Source organism: Vigna unguiculata, chromosome 6 (genome assembly GCF_037176805.1).
Source record: "Vigna unguiculata cultivar grain cowpea cultivar isolate G323 ecotype 2 chromosome 6, ASM3717680v1, whole genome shotgun sequence".
In the NCBI taxonomy this organism is placed as follows: Eukaryota; Viridiplantae; Streptophyta; class Magnoliopsida; order Fabales; family Fabaceae; genus Vigna; species Vigna unguiculata.
The window spans coordinates 42,407,565-42,432,153 of NC_140797.1; the positions used below are offsets into that span (position 1 = coordinate 42,407,565).

At 33.3% G+C, this 24,589-nt stretch overlaps 2 protein-coding genes and 2 pseudogenes across 12 annotated transcripts; 2 read left to right on the forward strand and 2 right to left on the reverse strand.

Annotated features, from left to right (window-relative positions):
* Positions 1-509: 509 nt before the first annotated feature.
* LOC114188574 (sugar transport protein 1-like) lies at positions 510-2,624 on the reverse strand. Its single transcript, XM_028077146.2, has 3 exons — positions 2,162-2,624; positions 1,132-1,776; positions 510-1,043 (listed from the first exon to the last, which is right to left on the reverse strand). The coding sequence occupies exons 1-3, from the start codon at positions 2,612-2,614 to the stop codon at positions 594-596; spliced, it is 1,548 nt and encodes a 515-aa protein (XP_027932947.2). The 5' UTR covers positions 2,615-2,624; the 3' UTR covers positions 510-593.
* Positions 2,625-7,743: 5,119 nt separating this feature from the next.
* LOC114186822 (uncharacterized) lies at positions 7,744-14,234 on the forward strand. 11 transcript variants are annotated; one of them, XM_085675193.1, is made up of 6 exons: positions 7,744-8,086; positions 9,746-9,864; positions 11,889-11,955; positions 12,466-12,493; positions 12,644-13,365; positions 13,464-14,234. In XM_085675193.1, the coding sequence occupies exons 3-6, from the start codon at positions 11,950-11,952 to the stop codon at positions 13,662-13,664; spliced, it is 957 nt and encodes a 318-aa protein (XP_085531319.1). In that variant the 5' UTR covers positions 7,744-8,086; positions 9,746-9,864; positions 11,889-11,949; the 3' UTR covers positions 13,665-14,234. The 11 variants fall into 11 exon arrangements, with proteins under 11 accessions (XP_085531319.1, XP_085531315.1, XP_085531317.1 ...); XM_085675189.1 differs by having other exon boundaries at positions 7,745-8,137; positions 9,669-9,864; XM_085675191.1 differs by having other exon boundaries at positions 7,745-8,086; positions 9,669-9,864.
* LOC146885900 (large ribosomal subunit protein uL13z pseudogene) lies at positions 7,810-8,103 on the forward strand (annotated as a pseudogene).
* Positions 14,235-15,722: 1,488 nt separating the features above from the next.
* Positions 15,723-16,865, reverse strand: LOC146885901 (sugar transport protein 1 pseudogene; annotated as a pseudogene).
* Positions 16,866-24,589: the final 7,724 nt, after the last annotated feature.

A 24,589-nucleotide genomic window follows, 5' to 3' on the forward strand; every position in this document is an offset into this window, starting at 1 on the left:
TTCTGTATAAGAATAAGGTGAAAAAATCAATAAAATTCTAGAATTAGATTCTATATATTATATTCTATTTATAGAAGTGATTGTTTGTCTTGAAGCGGACACAAAAGATCAATCTTTTTCAAATTTTCAATATCATTTGTACGAATTAGCATAACAAAATTAAGTATCTTTATCCTCCTTGTATTGTATGGTATCTTTATCCTATCTTTATCCTCCTTGTAAAATGGATAATATCACAAATGTATTTATACAAATTATATGCTTTATTTATTTTTAAAATCAACTATTCAACTTGAACCTAAATAATCCATGCATAAAACTTCATTCTCATCATAATAAACATTTCTATTAATATTTATAATTGATACAAAAAAGTACTAATAACATAAGGTATATTTAACATTTGATAAAATGTTACTAAATTTTGGTAACATTTTTTTACTAAATATTATATATATTCTAACAATTCAAACGAACAACTAAAAGTTCCATGGTTAAGTGGAACTAACCAGAACTAAAAGAAAATACATATTTCTTATTAAACTACTAAAAATAGTATATATTATAAAAAGTTAAAATATAAGAATAGTATCCTAATACTCATTCCTAATAGTTGTAACATCGGTTTGTTTAACAAACTTCTTCCAATAAGGATGACTTTGCCACACAACATGCATTTTTTCAATGTGAACTTCCTTAGTCTCTGGTAGAAGAGAGTCAATGAATGTGCTCATCACAATGATGAAACATGCAAAGAAAATGAACAATCCGAACTTCATGTGACAAAATATGTTGGTGAAATTTTGTATAACGACAAAGGTGAATATCATGTTCATGGAGACAGTGATACTTTGTGCACTTGAACGCACTTCAAGTGGAAAAATCTCGCTTGGAACCAAACATTCTAGAGGACCCCAAGACCATGCAATTCCTGTCACATACACACATATGCCACACACAACCACAATAACATACCACTTTGGTAACATTCCTGGGTTTCCATCAAATCCAAATTTGCATGCAATTGCTATGGCTATCACAATCTAAGAGAAGCCAAATCAAAAACAACAAATAGATTATCACATTGTACTATTAAAATAACATTAAAAGAGTGTTAAGAAAAAAGGTTACCTGACAAATAAACATTTGTATTACTCCTTTCAAGAAAAGACTTCGCCTACCAAATTTATCAACCGTGAATATGGAGACAAGAGTGGCAATTACATTGCAGCATCCAGTAATCATGGCAAACAAGAGAGAAGCATTGGCTTCAAAACCAATGGTTTTGAACAAAACAGGAGCATTATATACAATCACATTCATACCAGTAAGTTGTTGGAAGAAGGGAATGACTATGGCAAATGTGAGTTGGGGTCTGTATTGTCTCTTTAATAAAGAGACCCAAGGGTGTTTTACTACTTTTGAGGATTCACTTGCTACCAAAAGATCTTCAAACTCCTCCTTTACATCTGTAGTTCCTCGAATCCTAATAAGTGTTATCTTAGCTCTCTTATTAAAACCTCGTACAATCAAAGAAATTGGTGTATCCAGACGAAAGATTAGAGGAAACATTAGACTGAGGGTCGTCATAACAGCAGGAAATGTTGCATAATATAATAAGTTAACGAACCATTCTTCTCCGCTCTCCATCCGAGAGAAAATGTAGTTGAAGACATTTGCAACAAAGATGCCAATAGTTATTGTCAATTGAAACAGCATATTAAGAGCTCCTCTGTATTTATAGGGAGCAAATTCCGATATATATATCGGCACAGACTATTCAAAAAAAAAAAAAAACTTTGTAACATAACAATACATAACATTAACCATCAAGACTTTTTCTTTTTCATATGATGCATTTTACCTAATTAATGAAAGATTACTTTAACACTTAATTTACCTTATAAGTTTAAATTTTAAAAATGTGCAATCTCTGCACATTGTAAGTCTAAAATTACATCAAATAACACTTATCTTTTCTATTAAGTTTATTAATTTAAAAAATATCGTCTGAATAATTATTTTAATTTTAAAACATGATTAAACAATATTTATGAGAAAAAAAAATCTTAAATCAGTTTTTATTACTCATAATATATCATTAATTATTATGTATCAAAAAGTGAATAAAAGTTTATATAAAAATATATAGGATTATTACCTGAAAGGTCCATCCAATTCCAAAACCCAATAAGACGCAACCAACCATTAACATCGAAGATTGTTGTTGAGGAAAACACCACACCATAATGCCAAAGTGAAAGAACAAATTCCCAAAGAACCTGGTTTCGAGTCTCCCGTAGAGTCGAGTGAAAGTGGATGCTAACAATGATCCAATCATAGCAGCCAAATACAGAGATGATATTAACCATGTCAATATTGGACTGTCAAATTTACAATATTGATCGTTTATGATGTTATGATTTTGGTATACTTCTGGGTAGAATTCCTTCAGAAAAGAATCCATTAAAGTCACACCACCTGCCATACCCAGTACATAACCAGCCATTAATCCACTTAATGCAGCTCCAAAACAGATCATGAAAACTGTAAATGTCAATTTTTGTGGATAATTCCTTCCAAAAGATTCATTTGGAATAAAAGCTTCTCTCATTCTCAAACAATAATTAATTGATGCGGAGATAGTGCAAACAACATCACGCACCAACAAGTATCACACTCAGAACAAATAAGATCTTAATTTATGGCCTATAATCTCTTCAATTTGTAACTGTATATCTACCTTAATTTACGACCTATAATATCTTCAATTTGTTACAAGTGAAATGGGCATGTATATTCGCATTTTTTTAATATTTATAATTTTATAATACTATTTAATTTATACAAAACTTAATAAAGTGTAAGTAAATTTTTATAATGATGTTAATTATTTAAAATTATAGATAGGTATGAATAAAAATGATATAGATTCCCTTCAAACCTCAATTACAATTGATAAGTGAAGAAAATGTTAAACTAAACTATAATCTTTAAATTATTTTCGTAATGTCAAATATAAAACTAATTTAATAACTATCTCGTCCTCAGACAGTCCATTATCTAACTTTTATTTAAAAGGTAACTTACAACATTTTTAGATCGATGTGCCTATTTTCTCAAACCTTTTCTTCTCTTGACCCTTTTAGATCTAATCTATCTTCTCAAATTTAAATTTACAAATTCATAGATTAGAAAACTTTAATTTATCACATTAATAAAATCTATTGTAATTTTTTCTCTGATTTCCCTATTTATTTCATACTATTTTTTCTTAATCCAAGTTTCAGTTTCTATCCTCTTTTCATTATTTTTTTTTCTTTCTCTCAATTTTTTAAATTTACTTCCTAATCCAAACACAACGTGAGAATTTGAGGAAATCTACTTAGGTTAGATTTTTCGGACAAATTCTTTAATAAAAAAAATTCAAATATGTTTATATCTATTTATTTTATTTTATTTAATATCAATAATGATGTAGGAGAATTTCATACAAAAACTGAAAGGAAAAAAATGGTTTTATAATGTGGTGTTTTTAAATTGTGTTTTCTAAACAGATATCAGTGTTTGAGAATCATGGTGAGATGAAAATATTAATTTAAACTTTTATTTGTTTTTCAACACTTTTAAATTTATTAATCATTGAAATTACTTTTTAATTTGCATGTTTTTTTTAATCAATTTCGCTGAAGTGAAGAAACCTAATCATTAATAAAGAAATTTATTTTTCAACTCTATATATAAACATTTTTTATTCTCTTATTCTCTATATGTTTATCTTTGTTAATAAACGTTTTAGTTTTCATCATATAAAAAAGAAATACCTAGTGTAAGATGAAAAATTCAAAATGTTTTATCATATGCTTATAATAATTAATAAAATTAATGTTTTTATAATTATTTTATACCCATTTATTTATAATATTATTTTGTATTTTATGACTATTTGTCAATATAGTGATGATGGTGTAAAAATTAATTACATTCATTGTTTTTTATTATCATAAAATTAATTATAGATGAAGTTTTATCCTCACTCCTTCTCAAAAAAAAAAAAAAAATGAATAGAGATTTCCACACCGAAGAAAAGCCAATATTTTGGCTCTATAGTCTCTTTCAACACTGTTCTCTTTAGTCCATTTGTTTCCTCGTCAATGTTTCAAATACTACACACTTTTATTGTTCGGTTTTGGGCTATAGTGACTCACATTCACACTATCATTTTCGGGTCTTCCTTCCTACATCTTTAAAATTTCTTCTATACCTTCCAAAATTTTTTAAATTCCTAAAAAACTATCTAACCATTTAAGAAACCCACGGACACCACACCCCAAAAATTACTTCTTGATGTCGACTTTCGGAAATCAAAATATATGACTTCCAGAAGTCAAAATATATCATCAGAAGTCGACTTCCGGAAGTCAAAATATATCACCGGAAATCGACTTCCAAAAGTCAAAATATATATATATATATTATTTTAAATATGATTTTTTTAATTCATTTTTTATTTTTATTAAATTTTTATTAAATTATATTAAAATAAATTTAAATTTAAAATATAAAAAATATATAATTGATTTTAAAAAAAAATATGATTAAATTTAAATATTTAATTTTTAAATAAAATTAAATAAAAATTCAAATAAAATATAAAATACTATACACATTAAATGTATAAATTAAATAATTATAATAATATCAAAAAAATAAATAAAATAGAAAAATAATTTAAATTAAAATAGTAAAACTTTAACTAAAAACAGAAAAAAAACCTAAAGTAATTTTTCTTTTAAATTTATATATTTTATAATTTTTAATATTTTTAATATTTATTTTAAAAAATAAAATAAAATAAAATAAAAGTTAGAAAACATAAATTTTAAAAAAAAATTAAAAATATTTTAAATATAATTAATTTTTTTGTTTCCGGAAGTCAACTTCCGGTAATGTTTTTTGACTTCCGGTAATAATTTTTTACTTCCGGAAGTTGACTTCCGGTGATACATTTTGACTTTCGGAAGTCAATTTTGGATGATATTTTGACTTCCGAAAGTCGACTTCTGGTGATATATTTTGGCTTCCTGAAGTTGATTTTCGATGATATATTTTGACTTCCAAAAGTCGACTTACGCTAATATATTTTGACTTCCAAAAATCCACTTCTGATGATAATTAAAAGATTTTTTGGGAATTTAAAAAAATGTTGAAAGTGTAAAAAAATGCTTGAAAGTCTAGGAAGCATCTTCTGAAGAAAGCCCATCACAACGAGAAAAACAGATTCATCATCATAGGTTTGTGCACGTCATCACAGTTCATCAATAAACAGTGGGTTCCACCACCACGTGCAACAAAATCTTATCATTATTTCTCTGCATGTCCTGTTGGGTGACAGATATGAAAATGGGGCCCAGCCACCACACATTTTGCTGTTATGCTTCATGCATTCTCCGCTCAAACATACTTCCATTTTTATATTCTCTCGATCCACTTTTAATATATTATTTTAAGGATTAAATATATTTTTCTTTCTCAAGTTTTAAATAAATTTTAGAATTAGTTTCTTATTAAAATTTTATATTAATTTAGTCTTTCATCTTTTAAAATATGTAAATTTAGTCCTTTTAACTAAATTTTGTTAAATTTATCTGATAAAGCACATTTTATGATAGTATTTAAATTAACATTGAAGCAAAAATGTGTCAAAACAGTGTAAATAATTTAAATACTATCATGAAATGTGCTTGAAACGTCAGATAAACTTAACAAAATTTGGTTAAAAGGACTAAATTCACACATTTAAAAAAATGAAGAACTAAATTGGTTAAAAATTTTGATGAGGGACTAAATCCAAATTTCGCTCAAACTTTAAGGACCAAAAATATATTTAACCCTTATTCTAATTATGTTTATATTATCATGTATATCATGTTATTAAAAAAATTAAAATACCATTATTTTTAATTAAAGTTATAAAAATGAGTATAAATTGTATATTTATAGCAATATGAAAGGGAGATTATTTCTTTTAGTAAATACATTTTATATTTGTACTTACCGTTGATTATGTTTAAAATTTTATATTTCTATTTTAAATGTAACAACAATTCACCATTTTTTTATTTAACTACTGTTATTAATATTATTTTTTTATTAAAAATAAATTGAAATGTAAGTAGTGTCTCTTTTTCACCAACTTTTCTAATTGGACTTATTTTACTTATGAAGATAGAAAAATAGATAAACAATTCCAAACTCAAAATAAGAGATGAGTGCATAAATGTTTTCAAAAGATCATAAAAAAGATTTCTCACATCTCTAAATACTAAATTTAAAAATTTAACACTTTTATGTTAAAAAACCTAAATGATAATCAGTTGGGTATTTTTTCCTACACCTCTAAACATTTCTTCAGCACCTCCAAAATTTCTTTAAATTCTCAAAAAAACTCTTTGACCATCAAAGAAAATCCACGGACATCACACTTCCAAAATTACTTCCGGAAGTCAAAATATATTATCGGAAGTCGACTTCCGAAAGTCAAAATGTATCACCGGAAGTTGACTTCCAAAATTAAAAAATTATTTTCCGGAAGTCAACTTCCGGAAGTCAAAAAATTAATTTTATTTTAAATATTTTTAATTCTTTTTAAAATTTATGTTTTCTAACTTTTATTTTATTTTATTTTTCAAAACACATATTAAAAAAATTAAAAATTATAAAATATATAAATTTAAAAGAAAAATTACTTTAGAAAATACAAAATAAGTAAAAAAATGCTAAATAAAAATTTAAAATATAAAATTGAAAAATAATTTAAATTAAAATAATAAATCTTTAATTTTTTTTAATAAATGAAATATATATATATATATATATATATATATATATATATATATATTTTCTGTTTTTAGTTAAAGTTTAACTATTTTAATTTAAATTATTTTTCTATTTTATTTATTTTATTGATATTATTATAATTATTTTATTTATATATTTAATGTGTATAGTATTTTATATTTTATTTGAATTTTTTAAATAATGAAATTTTAAATTTTAAAAAAACGAATATATATATATATATATATATATATATATTTTTTTTTTTTAATTTAAAGTTTTATTATTTTAAAATCAATTTTAATATTAAATAAAATTAAATGAAGGAGAATATTGTTTTTATTTTTTTATTTTTTTTATTTATAGTTTAATATTATTTTAATTTTACTTATTTTTATTTTTATATTTATTTTTTTGTATATTAAATAAAAATAAAATTATATATATAGATATTATAATTTTTTTATATTTAAAATATATATTAAAAAATATGAAAACATAAAAAATAAATAATAAACTAAAAAAACAATTAAAAGTTAGAAAACAAAAGAATTAAAAATATTAAAAATAGAATTAATTTTTTGACTTTCGGAAGTTGAGTTTCGGTGATACATTTTGATTTTCGGAAGTCGTCTTCCGGTAATATTTTTGATTTTCGGTGATACATTTTGACTTCCGGAAGTCAACTTCCAGTGATATATTTTGGTTTTCGGAAATCATATATTTTGACTTTTGAAAGTTGACATCCAGAAATAATTTTGAAAATGTGATGTCCATAGATTCTCTTAAATGGTCACAGAGTTTTTTAAGAATTTAAAGAAATTTTGGAGGCGAAGGAAAAAAGACCTAATCAGTTACGTAGAAAGTATGTTAAGCGAGTTGGGCTAGGCCCAAAATCCAGCCCAGAGGCAACTTCAAAAACCCTAATGTTCTCTGTTTTGTTGTGTTGCGTTGCGAAGTGAAGTGAAGATGGTGTCAGGTTTGGGAATCTGCGCAAAGTGGGTGGTGGCTGACTCACAGCGCCACATGCTGGGTCGACTCGCGTCACCACATGCTGGGTCGACTCGCGTCCATTGTGGCGAAATAACTTCTCAAAGGCCAAAAGGTAGTAGTGGTGCGGTGCGAAGAGATCTGCATCCCTGGCGTACAAGATTCCTGCGTAAACGCATGAACACCAAACCTTCTCATGGCCCAATCCGCTTCCGGGGCCCAATCCGCTTCCGCGCCCCCGCTAAGATCTTCTGGCGTAAGTTCGTGGAATGATACCGCACTCCTCCATACATATGACTAAAGGATGGTTGTTCCTGATGCTCAAGAATGTTGTTTATCCTCTAACTCTTTGTAGGATCATAATTGTTCTTTGTAGGATATTAGGATTTTTTTTCTGGATTTTTTTCCTATGGAATTAATGAAATTAGCACATTGGATGCAAGTGTGAAAAATTTGTGGAAAATTTGTTTAAACTTACTTTATTAAATAAATTGAGTGAATAAATTGAGTGAATGGTGTTGTTTATACTATGCACGTTGGATGGAAATTAGAATCTTGTGTCTTAATTTCTTCGTACTCGTTCCAAGTTCGAAGTACCATTTGTACAAATAAGAATCCCATCACATGATTTCTTCTTCATATAGATAGATATAGGATCTATGGAGCAATTACTTAGAAGTACATTTTGTGAAACAGCCCTTCCTATCTATCTGATAGAAAAGGATCCCATGATCCTGAACCGATCTTACCTGAGATCGGAAATCCCAAGTTTGTCTATGAAGAACAGAACTAATTATATTAGTGTCTATGATGGATTTTTTTTGTATAATACTAATCGATAGGGCCTCATTGTTAAGTGCTACAAGATCTCGTACATTTGAACCCATCGTCGTGGACCCGAATCCATTAGTATGGGACATTTTCTTTTCCAAGTGAAATCCCCTAGTATATGAAAGAATGAAAAAATGTTTTCGTTCTTGTGGAATAAGAAGCCTTCGTATCTTAATGCATATTGTGTACGGTATTTTGTATGATATTAATTAATGAGATTAGATGAATAATGTATAATTGGATGCAAGTGTTTTTTTTCCAGTAACTCTTTGTAACAGGTCCAATGTGCAAGCCATCTGAAAAAAAAACCAGTCTCAACATTTTCTTCCTTCCACGTCATCAACCCTAATCCTCTCTTTCGTTTTCGTGTCTGCGCGCCCATTTTCTTCCCTCCTGCACGCCGTCATCGTCTTTAGCGGATAGAGTAAGAGCTTTCTTCCCTCTCCGTCGGTCTCGTGTCTGCTCATCGTCTTTAGCGGATAGAGTAAGCATAAGTGATTCCTATTTGCTTAACCAGTACCATGTTTTCATTCCAGTCTGGTGATTGAAACAGATAACTTCATCTTCGCCAATCTTCGCCATCGTGTTGCGTCACTGGTCCTGTTTTTGTTTCTCTGAGTTGTCATTGTTTGCTGTTTTCTGATATCAATTTGCTGTCCAACTTGTGATTGCTGTTGTTTAATAAGTTCATTTTACTGTTAAGAGGTACCAAAGGCCTTTTTTGAAACTCTATCCAATAGGGTTTTCCTCATATCAACATCTGACCTAATCTTTAGGGAGAGAATGCATTTTACTTGTTCTGTGTGATTAATTTTCTTTCATATGCTTAATATTTTTCTTTTTTATTAATATGCTTTACATAATTTATCATCTCTACGTATTAATATTTTATTTACTGTGATTGATTTCTTTTTTTTTTCACATTTTCTTCCCTGCATTTTACTTGTTCTGTGTGATTAATTTTCCTTCATATGTTTAATATCTTCATGTTATTGATTGAGGTGTAGATGTCTGGCCAGTGATGCTTGTCGACTGAACCACATCTGCATGATTCCATATCTGTGATTGATCTGTCTTTGTTCAGATAAATCCAGGGGAAATCAACTGGTTTAGTTGCTGCTTAGGCTGATACAAGTGATTCCTGTTTGCTTAACCAGTACCATGTTTTCATTCCAGTATTGGTGTGAGGTCTTGTGATTGAAACAGATAACTTCATCTTTGCAATCGTGTCGCGTCACTGGTCCTGTTGAGTTTTTGTTTCTCTGAGTTGTCATTGTCTGCTGTTTTCTGATATCAATTTGCTGTCCAAATGCATCTGGGTTTCATTGTTTCGTATGTTCATGTTATTGATTGAGGTGTATATGTCTGGCCAGTGATGCTTGTCGACTGAACCACATCTGCATGATTCCATATCTGTGATTGATCTGTCTTTGTTCAGATAAATCCAGTGGAAATCAACTGGTTTAGTTGCTGCTTAGGCTGATTTTGTTCTGGTGCAGTTCTTATCTGGTAGTCTCATTTAAGTTGATTCAAATTGTTGTTGGAATTCCGTAGCTGCAATTTATATTTGTATGAATCAATGTTGAAACTGCTTTACACTTGTGCATAAGTGATTCCTGTTTGCTTAACCAGTACCATGTTTTCATTCCAGTATTGGTGTGAGGTCTTGTGATTGAAATAGATAACTTCATCTTTGCCATCTTGTCGCGTCACTGGTCCTGTTGAGTTTTTGTTTCTCTTAGTTGTCATTGTTTGCTGTTTTCTGATATCAATTTGCTGTCCAACTTGTGATTGCTGTTGTTTAATAAGTTCATTTTACTGTTAAGAGGTACCAAAGGCCTTTTTTGAAACTCTATCCAATAGGGTTTTCCTCATATCAACATCTGACCTAATCTTTAGGGAGAGAATGCATTTTACTTGTTCTGTGTGATTAATTTTCTTTCATATGCTTAATATCTTTCTTTTTTATTAATATGCTTTACATAATTTATCATCTCTACGTATTAATATTTTATTTACTGTGATTGATTTCTTTTTTTTTTCACATTTTCTTCCCTGCATTTTACTTGTTCTGTGTGATTAATTTTCCTTCATATGTTTAATATCTTCATGTTATTGATTGAGGTGTAGATGTCTGGCCAGTGATGCTTGTCGACTGAACCACATCTGCATGATTCCATATCTGTGATTGATCTGTCTTTGTTCAGATAAATCCAGGGGAAATCAACTGGTTTAGTTGCTGCTTAGGCTGATACAAGTGATTCATGTTTGCTTAACCAGTACCATGTTTTCATTCCAGTATTGGTGTGAGGTCTTGTGATTGAAACAGATAACTTCATCTTTGCAATCGTGTCGCGTCACTGGTCCTGTTGAGTTTTTGTTTCTCTGAGTTGTCATTGTCTGCTGTTTTCTGATATCAATTTGCTGTCCAAATGCATCTGGGTTTCATTGTTTCGTATGTTCATGTTATTGATTGAGGTGTATATGTCTGGCCAGTGATGCTTGTCGACTGAACCACATCTGCATGATTCCATATCTGTGATTGATCTGTCTTTGTTCAGATAAATCCAGTGGAAATCAACTGGTTTAGTTGCTGCTTAGGCTGATTTTGTTCTGGTGCAGTTCTTATCTGGCAGTCTCATTTAAGTTGATTCAAATTGTTGTTGGAATTCCGTAGCTGCAATTTATATTTGTATGAATCAATGTTGAAACTGCTTTACACTTGTGCATAAGTGATTCCTGTTTGCTTAACCAGTACCATGTTTTCATTCCAGTATTGGTGTGAGGTCTTGTGATTGAAATAGATAACTTCATCTTTGCCATCTTGTCGCGTCACTGGTCCTGTTGAGTTTTTGTTTCTCTTAGTTGTCATTGTTTGCTGTTTTCTGATATCAATTTGCTGTCCAACTTGTGATTGCTGTTGTTTAATAAGTTCATTTTACTGTTAAGAGGTACCAAAGGCCTTTTTTGAAACTCTATCCAATAGGGTTTTCCTCATATCAACATCTGACCTAATCTTTAGGGAGAGAATGCATTTTACTTGTTCTGTGTGATTAATTTTCTTTCATATGCTTAATATCTTTCTTTTTTATTAATATGCTTTACATAATTTATCATCTCTACGTATTAATATTTTATTTACTGTGATTGATTTCTTTTTTTTTCACATTTTCTTCCCTGCATTTTACTTGTTCTGTGTGATTAATTTTCCTTCATATTTTTAATATCAGTCTCATTTGGCGCCGCCTAGCAATTTCTTCCCTATCTGTCAATCTTCATCAATCAATCATGGAGGTATGTAGCTTTTCTGTGTGCTTAAGATAAATCTGGGTTTATTTTTTTTTTGCCATTAGATGGATTGGGGTCATTAGAATACTGTCAGTTTTAAAAAGCAAATTAAATGAGATTTAAATTAAAAAAATGCTTAATTTTAATTTGTATGTTTTAATTTTAGCACATGAATATGTTCGAAAATATGTTAAAGTTTGGGTAATGCAGTTAATAAAATTGAAAAAATAGAGCGTTTGAGTAGAGATGGTAAGACATCCAAGACGTGCAATTGCTTTTATAAGTTAGTTTGAGACTATTAACCTATTAGTGATAGTGAAATCACTTTGAATAAGAATAGATGCTTGACAAGTTTTACTTTCTCTACAGTAGTTCAAGCAGTCTAATTGTATAGAATTGTGTCTTGATCATTCTGTTGTATAGAATTGTGTCTTGATCATTCTGTTTTGTTGCATCATAGTTGAAATTGCTTTATAGTTGCTTGATTAATGTGTCAACTGAATTTATTCGTGATAGGCGGGTGCTGCTGCGGGTGCTGCTGCTGGTGCCTCCGCGGGTGCTGCAGGTGCTGCTGCGGGTGCTGCTGCTGGTGCCTCCGCGGGTACTGCAGGTGCCTCTGCAGGTGCCTCTACAGGTGCTGCCGCGGGTGCTGCCGCGGGTGCTGCCGCGGGTGCCTCTGCAGGTTCCTCTGCAGGTGCCTCTGCGGGTGCCTCTGCGGGTGCCTCTGCGGGTGCCTCTGCGGGTGCTTCCACTGCCACCACCGCGGGTGCTGCCGCAGGAGCTGCTGCAGGTGCTGCCGCAGGAGCTACTGCAGGTGCCGCCGCAGGAGCCGCTGTTGTTGGAGTTGCTGCGGGTGGATCCGTCGGTGAGAACACCGTTGTTGGAGCCCCCGTCGGTGAGGACACCGTTGTTGGAGCCCCCGTCGGTGAGGACACCGTTGTTGGAGCCCCCGTCGGTGCGGACACCGTTGTTGGAGCCCCCGTCGATGCGGACACCGTTGTTGGAGCCCCCGTCGGTGCGGACACCGTTGTTGGAGCCCCCGTCGGTGCGGACACCGTTGTTGGAGCCCCCGTCGGTGCGGACACCGTTGTTGGAGCCCTCGTCCGTGCGGACACCGTTTTGGAGCCCCCGTCGGTGCGGACACCGTTGTTGGAGCCCCCGTCGGTGCGGACACCGTTGTTGGAGCCCCCGTCGGTGCGGACACCGCTGTTGGAGCCCCCGTCGGGAGCCCCTGTCGGGGAGGACACCGTTGTTGGAGCCCCCGTTTTTGGAGTTGCCGAGGACGTCGAGGATACTGTGGTCGCCACTGGCGTTCCTACTTTCATTGGTGCCACCGGCGTTCTTACTTTCATTGGTGCCAATGTTGTTCATGGTTTGGATGATGATGATGCCATGGATTTTGCCCTTGGGAGTTTGGTATGTATTAAAATATTTTATTTTGTGTGGTCTTTTACTTAATTCTTTTTTACTTCTTTAATTATGATTTTATTAATACTTTACTTTTATCGTGAAAGGCTCGTGGTGCTGGTCGTGGGGTAGTAGACCTGGAGGCGAATCCTGTACGAGTATCCCTACCAGCACTTTTAGTACAGGTAGGGAGAATCTTTTTCCGGAGATGTTTGATGGCATGCTTCCAAACGGCGGGGGTATTAATTACTAGTGCACCTCTTACTCGTCGAGGTAGGATACTACTTGATGCTCAACCTTCGAGGTAGGGAGAATCTTCTTAAGTAAATTTGTGATGGCATGCATCAAAATGACGGGGTTCTAATTGGTAGTCAACCTTCGACTCACCGAGCCAGGGTACTAATTGGTGGTCAACCTCTGACTCACCAAACCATGGCAAGCGCAACCATCATTAGTTTTCTATATACCTTTATACTCATTCCCTTGAATAAGTATATTTTATTTTTTTATTGAAATTAAAGCAAATAGGGTAAATAGAAAAAAAAAAAACATATTTTGTCTTAGAGTTGCGTCAGTGTTAGTATACACACTTGGTGCAAGAGTGGTCAATCTGCAAGTTATATGGTTATTATGGAAGCGGGTGCATAGCATTATAAGAACAATGTTTCTGGTTTCTTATGGGTCTTTTGTGACGGTGATTCTGCTAAGGTTAGAGTTGTGTTTTTGGGATTTAAATGAGTTGGTGACGAAGATGCAGATAAAGAATGTGATAACAAATTAAATTCTCCTTTTTTTTCTTTTTTTTCCATGGTAGAATTAAAGTTAAAAAACCTACCATCAATGAAAAACATTTTTTATTTTATTTTATTTAAAAAAAAAAAAACAAATGCATTCACCCAAACGAAATTGGGTATTGGAAGAAGTGAATCCCGTACAAGCACCTCCACCAACATTCTTAGTACAATTAGGGAGAATCTTCTTAAGTAAAAGTACGATGGCATGCATCCAAATGGCGGGGGTTCTAATTGGTGGTCAACCTCCGACTCACCGAGCTAGGGTACTACTTGATGCTCAACCTTTGACCTTGGCAAGCCACGGTAAGAGCAACCGTCATTGATTATCTATATTCCCTTATACTCATTCCCTTTAATTAGTATAAGGGAATATAGTACCCTCTGCGGGTGCCTCTGCGGGTGCTGTCGAAGGTGCCTCTGTCGTGGGTGCCACCATAGGTGCTTCCAGTGCCACCACCGCGGCCACCGTGGGTGCCACCATAGGAGCTGCTGCAGGTGCCGCCGTTGTTGGAGCCCCCGTTGTTGGAGTTGCTGCGGGTGCAACCGCCGGTGCCGAGGACGCCGAGGATACTGTGGTCGCCGCCGGCGTTACTTTCATTGGTGCCAATGTCGTTCCTACTTTCATTGGTGCCAATGTCATTCATGGTTTGGATGATGAGGATGATGCCATGGATTTTGCCCTTGGGAGTTTTGTATGTATTAAAATATTTTATTTTGTGTGGTCTTTTTACTTAATTCTTTTTTACTTCCTTTAATAATGATTTTATAAATATTTTACTTTTATCGTGAAAGGCTCGTGGTGCTGCTGGTCGTGGGGCAGTAGATGGCACAGAATAAAAATAGTACCAACACAACTAGAAAAAAAAAACTTATTAACCATAAATGAGATGAAAAAAATTGATATACACAAATAACATGAGATCCTCCTTGTATCTCTATCCTCCTTATTGCATCTTTATCCTCCTTATATTGTATTATATCTTTATTCTCCTTATATTATATTGTATCTTTAACCTCCTTGTAACATGGAAAATATCACAAATGCATTTATACAAATTGTATGCTTTATTTATTTTTATATCGATTGCGGGCGGCTTTGAACCGGAGAGTTCTAAGGATTGTTGTTGTGTAGGCCTCTTATCTTTGCGGGTGGATGTCCATGGAAAACTATTAAAGCAACTGACACCGGTTAATCAATAGTAGTGAGATCCACATCCCTATCCCCTTCTTGAACAACCTATTCTGTACGTGAATAAAAAGTTGTTTTGCTATAGCACCAAGTTTTATCCGAAAGTCAGTGCCACAGCCTCCTCTCCGAAAATCAACTATTCAACTTGAACCTAAATAATCCATGCATAAAACTTCATTCTCATCATAATAAATATTTCTATTAATATTTATAATTGTTACTAAATTTTAGTATATTTTTTTAACAAACTTTATATATAGTTTAACAATTCAAACGAACAACTAAAAGTTTCGTGGTTAACTGGAACTAAAAGAAAATACATATATCTTATTAAACTACTAAAAATAATATAATATAAAAAGTTAAAATATAAGAATAGTATCCTAATACTCATTCCTAATAGTTGTGACATCGGTTTGTTTAACAAACTTCTTCCAATAAGGATGACTTTGTCACACAACATGCATTTTTTCAATGGGAACTTCCTTAGTCTCTGGAAAAAGAGAGTCAATGAATGTGCTCATCACAATGATGAAACATGCAAAGAAAATGAACAATCTGAACTTCATGTGACAAAATATGTTGGTGAAATTTTGTATAACGACAAAGGTGAATATCATGTTCATAGAGACAGTGATACTTTATGCACTTGAACACACTTCAAGTGGAAAAATCTCGCTTGGAACCAAACATCCTAGAAGACCCCAAGATCATGCAATTCCTGTCACGTACACACATATGCCACACACAACCATAATAAGATACCACTTTGGTAACATTCTTGGATTTCCATCAAATCCAAATTTGCATGCAATTGCTATGGCTATCACAATCTAAGAGAAGCCAAATCAAAAACAACAAACAAATTAATCACATTGTACTATTAAAATAACATTAAAAGAGTGTTAAGAAAAGAGGTTACTTGACAAATAAACATTTGTATTACTTTTTTCAAGAAAAGACTTCGCCTACCAAATTTGTCAACCGTGAATATGGAGACAAGAGTGGCAATTACATTGTAGCATCCACTAATCATGGTAAACATGAGAGAAGCATTGGCTTCAAAACCAATGATTTTGAACAAAATAGGAGCATTATATAAAATCAGATTCATGCCGGTAAGTTGTTGGAAGAAAGGAATGACTATAGCAAATGTGAGTTAGGGTTTGTACTGTCTCTTTAATAAAAAGACCCAAAGATATTTTACTACTTTGGAGAATTCACTTGCTACCACAAGATCCACAAAACAGGAGCATTAATTATAATGTATCAAAAAACTGAATAAAAGTTTATATAAAATATATAGGATTATTACTTGAAAGGTCCATCCAATTCCAAAACCCAATAAGACGCAACCAACCATTAACATCGAAGATTGTTGTTGAGGAAAACACCACACCATAATGCCTAGATGAAAGAACACATTCCCAAAGAACCTGGTTTCGAGTCTCCCGTAGAGTTGAGTGACAGTGGATGCTAACAATGATCCAATCATAGCAGCCAAATACAGAGATGACACGAACCATGTCAATATTGGACAGTCAAATTTACAATATTGATTGTTTATGTTGTTATGATTTTGGTATACTTCTGCGTAGAATTCCTTCAGAAAAGAATCCATTAAAGTCACACCACCTGCATATGATGACTTGAATAATTAACAAAACAATAATTCATGGATTAATAAATAGGTAGATAGGTATGTTAGCGTACCTACTATACCTTCTCATGGCCCAATCCACTTCCGCGCCCCCGCTAAGATCTTCTGGCGTACTGTTCGTGGAATGATACTGCACTCCTCCGTATGACAAGACCAAGAGGATGGTTGTTCCTGATGCTCTCAAGAATGTTTTTTATCCTCAAACTCTTGTTGTTGTGATTTTTGATAATGTGTCATACTTTAATTGTACATGTGTTATATAGGATCATAATTGTTCTTTGTATGATATTAGGTTTTTTTTTCTATGGAATTAATGAAATTAGCATATGCTGATGTATAATTGGATGCAAGTGTGGAAAATTCTTATATTGTTAAACTTTATTGCATTGAGTGAATTGTGTTGTTTATATTGTGCACACTGAGCTAATGGATGGAAATTGGAATCTTGTGGCTTCAAAAAAGGACACAAGTACTGTGTACTGTTCTTTGTATGATATTAAGGTTTTTTTTCTTCTATGGAATTAATGAGATTAGCATGTATGCTGATGTATAATGGGATGCAAGTGTGGAAAATCTTTATATTGTTAAACTTTATCACATTGAGTGTATGGTGTTGTTTATACTGTGCACGTATTTCCTTTGGTTCTCGTTTATTATCTTGAAATAATTATCCTGAAATAATGAATTGAGTTCGTCATTTTGGACGATGGTATGTACTCCATCCATTTCATAAAGTATTTCCTACAGTTATCCAATATAAGGGAAATCCTTTTCCTGAATCCATACCTATTTCAGTACCTCAAAAATTGGAGAAAGAAAAAAAAAGTCGGTCCAATGTGATAACTGACCCCATCTGAAAAAAAAATTTACATAACTATAATCCTCATTCCTCAATCAGTCTCATTTAGCGCCACCGTCAATTAGTCTCATCTACTAGCCATTTTCTTCCCTCTACGTCAATTTCCATCAACCCTAATTCTGCACCTTTTATCTCGTGTCTGCGTGCCGCCGTCATCGTCATTTTCTCTCTTCAATCAGTCTCATTTAATGTCGTCGTCAATTACTCTCATTTACTAGCCATTTTCTTCCCTCTGTGTCAATCTCCATCAACCCTAATTTTGCACCTTCTGTCTTGTGTCTACGCGCCGCCTTCATCATCATTTTCTCTCTTCAATCAGTCTCATTTAGTGCCACCGTCAATGAGTCTCATTTACTAGCCATTTTCTTCCCTCTACGTCAATCTCCATCAACCCTAATCCTGCACCTTTTATCTCGTGTCTGCGCGCCGCTGTCATCGTCATTTTCTCTCTTCAATCAGTCTCATTTAATGCCGCCGTCAATTAGTCTCATTTACTAGCCATTTTCTTCCCTCTCCGTCAATCTCCGTCAACCCTAATTTTGCACCTTCTGTCTCGTGTCTACGCGCCACCATCATCGTCATTTTCTCTTTTCAATCAGTCTCATTTAGCGCCACCGTCAATCAGTCTCATTTACTAGCCATTTGTCAACACCCAATTTCATCCGAGTGAATAAATTTATTTTCAAAAAAAAAATAATAATAAAGTTTTTTAGTTAAGGGAAAATAAAACAAATGTGAAACAAAATTTTCTTCAAAGATTTTCAAACTTTAATTTTATAAGAAAAAGAAGAAGAGAGAGATGAAAAAAAAATAAAAAAAAAAAGAAAAAAAGGAAAAAAAGAAGGAAGAGCTTAATTTGTTATCACACTCCTTCGTTTTGATAGAGAAATTAGAGATATAATTCTAATAATTAAAAGCAATATATCTTCATATTACTAATTAGGATTCATTATTGTGCTCTGATTTGTGATTTGTTAACGGTTAGCATCAATATTAATGATCTTGATTGATTTTGTGCTCTGAATTGTTATGATTTGATCTCCATAATGTGCTGCTATCATGATCAATTCCTTCCTTATATTGTTCATTACAATTAAGGTTGAGATTGCATTGATATTGCAAGGTGTGAGTATAAATATGCACTCTGTGTATAAATATGCACTCTGTCATGACGATAGAAAAAAATTTCTACACTTCTCTATTTCTTTTCCATCACCACTCCCACACACACCTTCTTTTTATCTTTTTCCAAAAAAACAATATTGAAGGAGGTAGAAAAAAAAAATAGAAGAAAACATTCTCTACACTTTCTCTTTCTCTCTCAATACCACACACACAGACGCATCTCATTTTTATCTCTCTTGAAAAAAGAAAAAAAAACAAAAAAATATTAGAAGAGGAGGCAAGAAAAAGAAGAGACAGAAGGTACGTCATTGTTAGTTTCTTTTTCTTTTAATTTATTTTTTTTATTTTTCATTATTTTTTTTAAAATCATAAAAAAATATTTTTTTTTTCCATTTCTTTGGTGTCTGTTTGACAGCTTGCGTTGCATGACACCGTTTTAGACTTTCGTTCCTTTTTTTCTAAAAAATTATATACCAATCTAAGAATGAAAAAATAGCTTTCTTCATTTACTCTTTAATATTTATCTGGTTGCCCTCGTCACAATGACATCCACATTCACTTTTAAATAACTTTAAAAAATATCAAAAATTTATAAATGATTAAAAAAATGAAAAAAATAAAAGATTAGAAAAAAGGAATTTATTTCAAGTGTCTAACCGGTCACTAGTGTACGTGACACAAATTTTAAAATAATACTAAAATTTAAATAAAATGGTTTTCAAAATTATAAAACAAATTAAATCATTTTTTAAATAATTTTTCAAATAGTTTTTCATAAAGAACTACGTAAGACCTTGATTCTCCATTCATACGGAGATACGTAAGAGCGATGATTAATCCTCGTCGGGCCCAAAAAACCAAAAAATTATAATTTTTCTTTTGTACATCATTTTATTGTTACTTTTGGGGAAAATTAAATATTTTGAAAAAACCACATAACTTTTGCACATTTAATTAAAGGTACCGTCTTAGGATGGGCGTTGTGGGGGTGCTAATACCTTCCCCACGCGTAACCGACTCCCGGACCCAAAATCTGGTTTTTTGCAGACCTTGTGTTTTTTTTCCTTAGTTTTCCAAAATAAACTATGGTGGTGACTCTAAAACTCTGTTTTTTTTTTCAAATTTAATTTTTGGTTTGTTGTCCCGTCACGATTTCAGTTGCGACACCATTTTGTCCCCTCTTCGTCAATGTTCATCAACCCAAATCCTACACCTTTTGTCTCGTGTTTGTGCGCAGTTGTCATCGTCATTTTCTCTCTTCAATCAGTCTCATTGACTAACCATTTTCTTCTCTCTCCGTCCATCTTCATCAACCCTAATCCTGCCCCTTTTGTCTCGTGTCTGCACACCGCCGTCATCGTTATTTTCTCTCTTCAATTAGTCTCATTTAGCCCCGTCGTCAATTAGTCTTATTTACTAGCCATTTTCTTCCCTCTCCGTCAATTTCCATCAATCGTGGAGGTATGTAGCTTTTCTAGCTCATGTTTGTTGAAGATAAATCTGGGTTTATTTTTTTTGGCTTGATTAGGTGGATTGGGGTCATTAGGATACACTCAGTTTGTATATCGTTGATTTGTGTGTTATAACTTAAAAGGCAAATTAAATGAGACTTAAATTTAAAAAATGCTTAATTTTAACTTGTATTTTATAATTTTAGCACATGAGTATGTTCGAAAATATGTTAAAGTTTGGGTAATGCAGTGAATAAAATTGGAAAATTGAGCGTTTGAGTAGAGATGGTAAGACATCCAAGACGTGTAGCTGCTTTTATAAGTTAAGTTTGAGACTATTAACCTATTAGTGATAGTGAAATCACTTTGAATAAGAATAAATGCTTGACTAGTCTTACTCTCGGTTTTGTCTACAGTAGTTCAAGCCCTAGAAAAACCTTAGCGGGTACAACCTATTTTTCTTAAATGTAAATTATGTAAATTTTTATGACTAAAATATTTTAAATGTTTGTTACTGACTCAGTCTAATTGTATAGAATTGCATCTTGATCATTCTGTTTTTTTGCATCATAGTTGAAATTGTTTTATAGTTGCTTGATTAATGTGTCAACTGAATTTGTTTGTGATAGGATGGTGTTGCTGCTGATGCTGCTGTTGGTGTTGTTGTGGGTGCTGCCACGGGTGCTACCGCAAGTGCTGCCTCTGTCGCTGCCTCTACCATGGGTGCCGCGGGTGCTACCTCTGTCGCGGGTGCTGTCGCTGCCTTTGTCGCAAGTGTCATCGCGGATGCTGCCTCTGCTGCTGCATCTACCGTGGGTGTTGCCGCAGTTGCTGCCTCTGTCGCGGGTGCTGTCGTGGGTGCTACTACGGTGTTGCTACCTCTGCCACAGGTGTCACTACGGGTGCTGCCTTTGGTGCTGTTGTGGGTGCCGTCGCGGGTGTTGCCGCGAGAGTTGTTGCGGGTGCCGCTGTGGGTGTTGCCGCGATAGCTGCTGCGGGTGTCGCCGCCGTCATTGGAGCTGTTGCGGGTGCTGCCGCCAGAGCCGCTGACATTGGAGATGTCGTGATATCTGCCGATGATGTCATTGATGTCATCAGTGTCGTTCGTTGTCGTTGATGCGGATGATGCCATTGATGTTGTAAGCGCAATCGTCATTAATTATCTATATAGAATTATACTCATTCCCTTTAATTAGTATATTTTATTTGCTATTGAAAGAAATTAATGTAAATAGGGTAAATAGAAAAAATACATATATTTTGTCTTATAGTTAGGATACACACTTGGTGCACTAATGATAAATTGACCAGTTATATGATTATTATGGAAGGGGATGCATAGCTCTATAAGAATATTGTTTCTAGTTTCGTATGGCTCATTTGTGACAGTGATTCTGCTAAGGCTAAAGTTGTGTTTCTCAGACTTAAAGGAGATGGAGATGAAGATGCAGATGAAGAGTGTGATATCAAATTAAATTCTTCCTTATTTTTTTTTTCTATTTTTTCCATGGTAGAATTAAAGTTAAAAAAACCTACCATCAATAAAAATATATTTTTTATTTTTAACAAAACAAATGCATTAAACTGTACGAAATTGGGTGTTGAAAGAAGCGAATCTCGTACAAGCACCTCCACCAACATTCTTAATGCAGTTATGGAGAATCTTCTTAAGAAAATGTGTGATGGCATGCATCCAAATGGTGGGGGTGCTAATTGGTGGTCAACTTCCGACTCATCGAGCCAGGGTACTATTTAATGGTCAACCTTCGTCTCACCAAGCCATGGTAAGCATAACCATCGTTAATTCTCTATATACCTTTATACTCATTCTCTTGAATAAATATATTTTATTTGTTATTGAAATTAAAACAAATAGGGTAAATAGAAAAAAAATACATATATTTTGTGTTACAGTTGCTTCAATGTTAGGATACACACTTGGTGCAACAATGATCAATCTGCCAATTATATTGTTATTATGGAAGGTGGTGCGTAGCGTTATAAGAATAATGTTTCTGGTTTCTTATGGGTCTTTTGTCATCATGATTCTGCTAAAATTAGAGTTGTGTTTTTGGGATTTAAAGGGGATGAAGACAAAGATGCAAATAAAGAATGGGATAATAAATTGAATTCTCCCTTCTTTTTCTTTTTTTTTTCTTGTTTTTTTGTATTGTAGAATTAAAGATAAAAAACCTACCATGAATAAAAACATTTTTTTTGTTTTTTTTTTTAACAAAACAAATGCATTCACCGAAACATTCTTACTACATTTGGAGAAAATCTTTGTAAGTAAATGTGTGATGGCATGCATCCAAATGGCGGGGTTCTAATAGGTAGTCAACCTCCGACTTACCGAGCCAGGGTACTACTTGATGCTCAACCTTCGACTCTTGGCAAGCCACGGTAAGAGCAGCCGTCATTGATTATTTATATTCCCTTATACTCATTCTCTTTAATGTGTATAAGGGAATATAGTACCCTCTGCGGGTGTTGTCGCGGGTGCTGCCGCAAGTGCCTCTGCCATGGGTGCCACCATAGGTGTTTCTACTACCATTGGTGCCAATGTCGTTCCTACTTTCATTGGTGCCAATGTCGTTCATGGTTTGGATGATGAGGATGATGCCATGGATTTTGCCCTTGGGAGTTTCGTATGTATTAAAATATTTTATTTTGTGTGCTCTTTTTACTTAATTCTTTTTTACTTCCTTTAATTATGATTTTATAAATACTTTACTTTTATCGTGAAAGGCTCGTGGTGCTCGTGGTGCAGTAGATGGCATAGACCTGGAAGCAAATCGCGTACGAGTATCTCTACCAGCATTTTTAGTACAGGTAGGGAGAATCTTCTTCAGGAGATGTTTGATGGCATGCTTCCAAACGGTGGGGGTACTAATTAGTAGTGCACCTCTGACTCGCCGAGGCAGGGTACTACTTGATGCTCAACCTTCGACCTGGCAAACCACGATAAGAGCAGCCGTCATTGATTATCTATATTCCCTTATACTCATTCTCTATTTGTATTTGTATGAGAATAAGGGAATATGGATAAAAAATAGGGTAGAGAAAAAATACATTTGTTTTGTCTTGTGGTTGCATCAGTGTTAGGATATACATTTGGTGCAACATTGGTCGGTATGCCAGGTATTTGGTTATTATGGATGGGAGTGCATAGTTTTATGAGAATAATATTTCTGACTATTTATTGCTCAATAGTGACAGTGATACTGCTAAGGCTAGAGTGTTATTTCTGGAATTCAGAGGAGATAGATCTGGTGCAGCAAATCAGGAGTGTTGTAGTTTTATATTTGTATACTTTAGTAGCTAATTTTGTGTGTAATAGGTTTTTTTCATATATCTATAGACTTACTTTTCACTAAGATTTTGACCTATCAATACCGAATTCAGCCACTTCATATATCTATCTTCCTCCTTTTTCTTGTTTGTTATATGGTAGAATTAAAGTTAAAAAAACCTACCATTAATGAAAAACATTTTTTGTTTTATTAATTTTTTTTAACAAAACAAATGCATTCACCCAAACAAGATTGGGGATTGAAAGAAGTAAATCCCGTACAAGTACCTCCACCCACATTCTTAGTACAGTTAGGGAGAATCTTCTTAAGTAAATTTGTGATGGCATGCATCAAAATGACGGGGTTCTAATTGGTAGTCAACCTTCGACTCATCGAGCCAGGGTACTAATTGGTGGTCAACCTCTGACTCACCAAACCATGGCAAGCGCAACCATCATTAGTTTTCTATATACCTTTATACTCATTCCCTTGAATAAGTATATTTTATTTTTTTATTGAAATTAAAGCAAATAGGGTAAATAGAAAAAAAAAAAAACATATTGTCTTAGAGTTGCGTCAGTGTTAGTATACACACTTGGTGCAAGAGTGGTCAATCTGCAAGTTATATGGTTATTATGGAAGCGGGTGCATAGCATTATAAGAACAATGTTTCTGGTTTCTTATGGGTCTTTTGTGACGGTGATTCTGCTAAGGTTAGAGTTGTGTTTTTGGGATTTAAATGAGTTGGTGACGAAGATGCAGATAAAGAATGTGATAACAAATTAAATTCTCCTTTTTTTTCTTTTTTTTTCATGGTAGAATTAAAGTTAAAAAACCTACCATCAATGAAAAACATTTTTTA

Excerpts from the sequence above, each read along its gene's own strand:
- LOC114186822 (XM_085675193.1), top strand. Across the intron at positions 12,494-12,643 it reads TGCTGCGGGTGCTGCTGCTG|GTGCCTCTGCGGGTGCCTCT; the intron begins GTGCCTCCGCGG and ends GTTCCTCTGCAG. Across the intron at positions 13,366-13,463 it reads ATTTTGCCCTTGGGAGTTTG|GCTCGTGGTGCTGGTCGTGG; the intron begins GTATGTATTAAA and ends TTATCGTGAAAG.
- LOC114188574 (XM_028077146.2), bottom strand. The coding sequence starts at position 2,614 with ATGAGAGAAGCTTTTATTCCAAATGAATCTTTTGGAAGGAATTATCCA. Across the intron at positions 1,777-2,161 it reads GAATTGGATGGACCTTTCAG|TCTGTGCCGATATATATATC; the intron begins GTAATAATCCTA and ends TTTTTTGAATAG. Across the intron at positions 1,044-1,131 it reads TACAAATGTTTATTTGTCAG|ATTGTGATAGCCATAGCAAT; the intron begins GTAACCTTTTTT and ends GGCTTCTCTTAG.